Below are 7,168 nucleotides of genomic sequence, written 5' to 3'. Positions count from 1 at the left end.
TCCAAGTGCATCCCGGTACCTGGAACATGGTAGTAACACCTCAATATAGTCATTAGTTACAATGAGACCTTCAACAACACAAAAAGAAAAAGAAAAATAGTTCTAACCTCTTCAGAACTTTCCAACTCACAACTCCAGTTTCACGTTCTTCTCGCTTAACGAGCACAGAGGTTTCTCCTTCTTTGGGTTTCTTTGTCTCCACTCCATCCTTCTGCACATTATTAGTGTCGCCGTTCTCAACTGGTTTTACAGACGTTTGATCTGTTTCTGCTTCTCCATTTTCAACCGAATATTCTTCAACCTTCCCAGCGTTTTCCATTAACCTCTTGAACAATGGGCCACTTTGGGAAAGTTCTTCGTATGTTCCTTCCTCTTTCACTGTTCCCTCGTGGACAAGTAGAATTTTATCCACTTGTGATAGGAAGTGGAGCTGGTTTGTAACAAGAACTCTCGTTTTGTTCCCTAGTTCTCTTTTTATGCATTTCTCAAAAACCTATAACAGCCCGGTTTCAAAGATCAGATCAACAATGTTTGGTCAAAAGCAGTAATAAGGAAGAGAGATGTGGCAAAACAAGAAGAATAGTTTACCTGTTGACCAACATGTGCATCAAGGGCACTTAACGGGTCATCTAATATGACCACTTCTGAATTTGAGTAGACGGCCCTAGCCATAGAAACTCTCTGCTTTTGTCCCCCACTTATGTTAACACCCCTTTCTCCAATCTCCGTGAGATCACCACCCTAATCAATCAACAGAAAAGAAGAGGCAACAAACTTAGATACCTGAGAACTAGAGAAGAGAAGTCCACGCTACCAACATAACCGATGCAATTCGTTAACGAAACTTACAGGCAGTAACTCAAGATCATGCCTCAGTGCAGTCACATCAATCACCCTTTCATATTTTTCTTGGTCAAAAGGAGCACCAAACAATATATTGTCACGTACCTACACAATGTAAATTACCATTCAGAATCTGCATGCAAAAGATATCTTAAAAGCACATAAGAAACCGTACTATAGAAGACAAGAAGCATATAAGAAACATACTGTTGCGTTAAAGATCCATGAAACTTGCGGAACATAAGCGACTGATCCTCTAAGAGTAACTGTCGCATCAGATAAAGCTGGAAGTTCTCCGAGCATAGCAGATATCAGGGAGGTTTTTCCTTCTCCAGTACTTCCCACTACTGCAACTAAGCTGCCAATAGGTACATCCAAGTTGATATTTGACAAGGTTGGCCTATCCGCCTGCATATGTATATAAATATTGGTGGCTCACTTTTTTATGTAATGAAATTAAAGTAAAAGAAGTAAAGAACATAGGATAAAATAGACAAATGAGACCTTTGAATCCCAAGAGAAGCATCCGTTCCTTATTGAGATAGCTGGCTGTCCAGGTTCAATGGGAGGATTTGGTAAGAGAACTCTCTCTTCTGTCGATAATACCTCCTCCAAACGCTTTAAGGATACATTAGCATTTACCACCTACAAAAAGGTAAAAATGAAAAGAGCAATTAGGAGCAACTATTACCAGAAATGAAAACATGATGCAAGAAAAATTGAGGGAAATAACCTGAGTGATAATGTTAGGAAGCATGAATAAAGGGAAGCGAAGCACAGAGAATAGAGAAAGGGCAGTAAAGGCTCTTGCGGGTGTGAGATCTCCTCCAAGCAATGAGAACACACCAAATGAAACAACAGTCACCAGAACAGGAATGCTGTTTAGTATGAACATATTGAACTGCAGTAAACAAAATGGAAAAGACCAAGAATAATGAGTCAGAATCGAAAAGAGGAAACTGAAATATTAACAGTCACTGCACTTAAAAGAGACATACCGCTGACAGAAGTTGTGCTTTCCGGAACCAAGATAGTTCATCATCACGAACAGTTTGAACCTTAGACTGAAAACTGTTTTCCCAAGCATAGCACCTACATATCATTTGGTGGTTTAGTGAGTCCAAGCATTGCCTCAAACTTCCAATCTTGCGAAACAAAAAAGTGAATGATCCTTACTTCACTGTATCCATCGCAGCTAAAATCTCATTCATTAGGCCAATTCTTTTGTCAGTACGCTGCAACCCTTCTTTTGTTAACTTCTGCGTTTTGCTTATGATAACAGTCTGTTTCAACAATAAAGACAACGAGACATTGTCATTGAACTGAAAGACACTTGGGGGAGAGATAACAGAGAAGCAAAGACAAATAGTTTACATATGGAAAATAAGCATTTAAAAAAATGTACGGACCTGTATAGGGAACATAAGGACAAGAAACAATGCGCCAATGAGGGAGGCAACACCCAATTGTTGATAGAGGAGAACCAGTGCTACAATAATACGAAATGGTGCCGACCACATGGTATGAAGTGATTGGCAAATTTGCTGTCAAACACAGGAGAAACTTTAGAAAGAAACAGACAAAAGCTAAAGAGGTAAAACATAACAAAGATGGTATAACCTGAAGCGACTCAGCATCAGTCGTCATCAAGTTTGTTATTTTTCCTGTTTGAAACTTCTTCCGGCCTTCATTAGTTAGCCTCAGCGACTTTCGGAACACAGCAGCAATCTAACAAGGGAGAAAGAAACATTATAAAAGAATCTGCCATAGCTTTCAAGAAACATACTAGTAGCACATGTTTTTGCATCAAGATAAAGAGAGGCAGAACAAGAACAAAAAAAACAAAGTAGCAAAAGAAATAGAAAATGAAACTTGGCTTACCAGTGCAGACCTTAGCCGGTAACCAACACGCATCACATTTTGGAAATATTGAGCTTCACATAGAACCCCCAATACCTGAAAATGTCAACATCAACAACATCAAGCGCTAAAGGAACCCCTTGGTGAAAGTCTTACCCTAAAACTATACATGCAAAAGTAATAAATATACAAAGACAACAAACTACACGATTAGCATCAGGTTCTAAATCAGACAAAGATTAAACTCAGCTCGAAACAGTAAAAATTCTGTAGCATCTATTCTAGATAAATGACTCCTTGATGTCCTTGAAAAAAGAGGAGAGACCAAGAAAACGAGATGCATTTGTTTCACACCTCTAACAAAGATTGAGAATGCAAAATATTAAAATAAGGCAGAGGGGAAGAGGAAGTTGTTGCATACCACACCAACAAAGATTGAGATTGCATAGATGTAACCTATCCAGGCTGGTTCATTAAGTTGCATTGACTGCAGAAAGTTTAATTAAGACCACAATTGTGAGATATCGTCAGAAAATAATATCCAAAGGATGATAGAATTTAAAATCTACCAAGAACGTTAAACACTAATTTTTTTGTCCAGAATGAATATGGATCCATCTCTGCAATACATGTGCATGAAAATTTTACAAGGCAAGAAAGGGAAAGAAACATACCTTTAAGAGCTCATTCAGTAGTAGAGGCCCCACGAATTGTGAACAGTCATTCCCAATCTGTGATACAATTTAGATCAAAGACTTGATTAAGCAGCTCCAAACACACTTAATATAAGACCTCTGAATCCACCAGTATTATTAAAATAAACAAAATTACCTTCCAGAACCCACCCCACCAAAACCTACAAAATGCAGAAGCACGTTTCCATAAGACACGAAATATATTTAAGATGTTTCCACAACTCAAAAATGCATAAAAACATACTTGAACTAAACAGCCATAAGAGGTTTTACAGCTCCTAATTAATCATAATGCATATACTATATTACAACCAGATAATTTGTTTTAAAAATCACAGATGCGTAGTTTTAGAAACCGCACATCAAGTCAAGCCCAAACAATAAATCCATGTTCCTAAGAGATAAGAGCACACATGACACTCTACAAAGATGTTTCTCCTTTACCTTCCTCCAAGGCTGTTGTTCAGTGCTCTCAAGAGCCACGGTTTGGGCTTTTCTAGTTCCTTTTCCCAGGACCTCTGGAAGCTATAGAGGAGATTAAAATATATATCACACAACCACACCAGTCGTAGACAGTAAGAGAACAGTTATTGTTTATCAAAGATAAGAAAAAATACCTCCTCATGAGAGTTTCGGTACGATCCCAAGTGTCCAGACTCCACACATCCTTCTCCGTAAGAGGCCGTTTTGATCCCAGTGTCATCAACGGATTCAACCATGAGAAGAAGATTCCTGTGGGGAGAAAAATATTTGGTAAGAAGGTACTTAATAGTCAAAGTTGAAGAATCTACTATTATACAAAATGCTGCCGATAGGTAGTAAGTACAGAGCAGAGATCAGAGATTCTGTGGTGATTATCACAATAAAATAGAAAAGAATATACATAACCACATCCACGGGATGGAAATGAGAAGTAGGTAAAAGTGACCTACTGTCAAATAAATTTGCATGCCTCTCAGGACATATCTGTTCTCCTCCAGGAAGCTCTTCATACTCGTAGTCCTCTGAGGTTTCAGTCCGCAATGGTGCGTAACCAGGGTATGGATCCAGATTAGGGAAATACACAAACAATAGAGTTCCAAATGCAACCTAGATATTATCAAAAGACATGGTAAAGAGAAGTTTGGAGAAGGCAAAAAGGAGTATCAATGTGCAAACCTGAACTGCCACCTCGCTTATGTAAAGATACAGTTTGAAACTGTTAACAAAAAAAAAACAAAAAAAATTAAGTACATAAGTTCATCCTGCCAGACAAGGGTATGAAACTTGCATAGACAAATATTACAAACCTGCCATAGTACTCCTTGACTGAGAGAACAAGATTTAACAACACCATGTCTCCCACAAGAGCATAAATGACAGCAAATCTGACATACCAACGAAGTTCATGGATGTATGTTTTAGTTTCAACAACAGTCATGACCAAAGCAGAACCCCAAGCAAAAGCTTCAAGAGCCAACATGAACGCCTACCAAAGAAACCACAAAAAAGAAAAATCTTTCAGTAAAAACATAATGAAGCAAAAGCGTAAAAAAAAAACAAGTGATGATGAGACATACCTCATAGGGAGGAAACCCAGCTCCATCCAAATCCAAGATTGAGATCCGCATGACCAGTCTAACCAAAGGCTCGGCAGTACTATAAGCAGCCAAGAGAGCAAGCAAATAGCTGTACCATTTAGACCTCAAGCAGAACTTATCCACTCTGTGGTCCTCCTTTGCAGTGAGCCAAACGCGGTAGAGGCAGAGAATCAACAGCACCAGATGAGAAGTGCCGAGCACGAAAGAGTCAATAGCACAAGGCGTGTATGCACCAAAGGCATAGTCCACCATCTTCGACCACACGCCATTAGGCACGGGCTTGCAGTACCAATCCAACAGCTCAAATCCCATCTTCTTCCTCGAAAGAGCTTATCCCTCTGCTTCCAAAGTGTGTATCAAACTCAAATAGTGCACATGACGAAGTTGCAAACAACCTCCTTAAAAAAGAATCTGCAAGAGAAACAAAGAAACGGGGTGATGTTGACAGTTTGAGAAAGTGGACTTTTTAATCATGTGATTGTGTACTCATTTGAGAAAAACATAAAAAACAAAACAAAAAAGATGTGGATGACAGGTTATTTATCAAATATTAGCCGGAAGAAAAGAAAAGTATTCTAATCATTTTAGTGGAGGCAAACTTTTTTATCCTCTTCCCATAAGGGAAAAAAGGGAAAACAGAGACGGGCACCATAAGGGGAAGGAACCATAAGGTTAGCTCCTTTCCACATTAAAAAAAAAAGATTCTCTCCTAAACGTAGGATGTGAAACAAGATGTCATCAAATCCAAGATGATAACCTCAAAGTTTATGAGAAATGTCTTTTATGTAGCTCTACCAATGATATTAGGAGCATTAGGATGGAATATGGTAACAAGCGCAGAAACTGATTCGTTGAAGATATACTTGTCTTTAGCTTTAAAGGTAAACGCAGAGAAAGAGAGGAAATGAAACCTCTGTAGTCGACGAAGAGGCTACAGAGAGAGAGAGAGAACAGGTTTTGCCGGAGATTTGGAGGAAAGACGTAAACGTAATCTTATAAACTCGAGAGAGAGAGAGAGAGAGAGAGAGAGATTGAGATTTTGAGGAAGCAAAACGATGCGTCACAACTTGCTATTATATTCATATATTTTATATATATCGAGAGAGTCAAAAAGATTTTCATATTAATCATTCATTTAGATTTAGGTAACAACAACCACAACCTTTTCTACTACTTATTTAATTTTTTTTAAAGAAACAAATCGGGTAAATTAGCTAAATTTAATTAAATAACTATGATTTTGTTACAGCAAACATGGAGGACTATGTTAATCTTTCTTGGCTACTCAACGACATAGTCTTAACTATAAACAAATAAATACGTAGATGTCTACTTAACTTTTAACTCTTTCTTTTATTATTCTAGGCTGATTCAGTTAGTTTCGAAGAAATTGGAACGTATTTAATGCTACATAGTGGATTAGGTATTACATAGTTTTATCCGAGTTTGAAAATATTTTTCGATTAATACCAGAGGTAGACCGATCATCAGTTATTATCTGTTACAGTCCATCATATTAATCACATAGATTGAAACTCAAATCCATATTAACCAAGTAACAATAATATAGTTTTTAGGGGAATCGAATCAAAAACTGATATATATGTATACACCAAACCCAAAAAATGACCATTAATCTATCACTACTTGATTAACTTTAAACTTTGGTTGTGTTTCCGGGTTATATGTTCAAAAGTTATTAAAAATTGATTTGATTATCTATAATGTTAAAAAGATATTTTCGGAGACATATCCAAAAAAACTCTAAAACTAAATATTCTTGAAATGGAATAACAGAACGGTATATCCTGATTTGCGATATGATATGAACGGTGTTAAACACACAAAAATGTCACGTCGTGATTAGATAAGGGATTCATTAACCGTATGAGCGTTACATTGCCATTACATAGTACATAATAGCAGTAGTGTAACAAATTGATATTTTGAGTGCCCAGGTCAGTGTTGATGATGACAATGTTTTGTGGATCGGAGTAAATATTCAAATATCAATTTACATGTACATCTCATTTAGATCGTTTGATTAAGAGGACATTACATAGAATGATTTGATGACAAGATCAAGACTCTAAATTACTATAAATAACAGTTATAACTCCAAACCTATTGAATCACGATTATGATGAAGACCCGATGATGATTTTAAACGCTAATAGCTGTTTTTGAGTT

At 37.2% G+C, this 7,168-nt stretch overlaps 1 protein-coding gene across 1 annotated transcript; it reads right to left on the bottom strand.

The window, feature by feature from the left end:
- LOC130498816 (ABC transporter C family member 1-like) lies at positions 1-6,027 on the bottom strand (the record flags this gene model as incomplete). The annotated part of the gene is made up of 22 exons (XM_056992455.1): positions 5,736-6,027; positions 4,958-5,389; positions 4,688-4,866; positions 4,557-4,596; positions 4,331-4,487; positions 4,016-4,130; positions 3,843-3,923; positions 3,535-3,559; positions 3,378-3,434; positions 3,125-3,190; positions 2,725-2,799; positions 2,464-2,571; positions 2,253-2,387; positions 2,020-2,126; positions 1,842-1,935; positions 1,577-1,744; positions 1,348-1,488; positions 1,051-1,251; positions 850-948; positions 589-741; positions 108-493; positions 1-19 (listed from the first exon to the last, which is right to left on the bottom strand). Coding segments are annotated over exons 2-22 (2,739 nt in total), but the record flags the coding sequence as incomplete, so codon positions are not given.
- Positions 6,028-7,168: the final 1,141 nt, after the last annotated feature.

The sequence above is a fragment of the Raphanus sativus genome, chromosome 8 (assembly GCF_000801105.2).
Source record: "Raphanus sativus cultivar WK10039 chromosome 8, ASM80110v3, whole genome shotgun sequence".
In the NCBI taxonomy this organism is placed as follows: domain Eukaryota; kingdom Viridiplantae; phylum Streptophyta; class Magnoliopsida; order Brassicales; family Brassicaceae; genus Raphanus; species Raphanus sativus.
The sequence above is the reverse complement of the archived record's forward strand: the minus strand, read 5'-3'. Positions and strand labels throughout refer to the sequence as shown.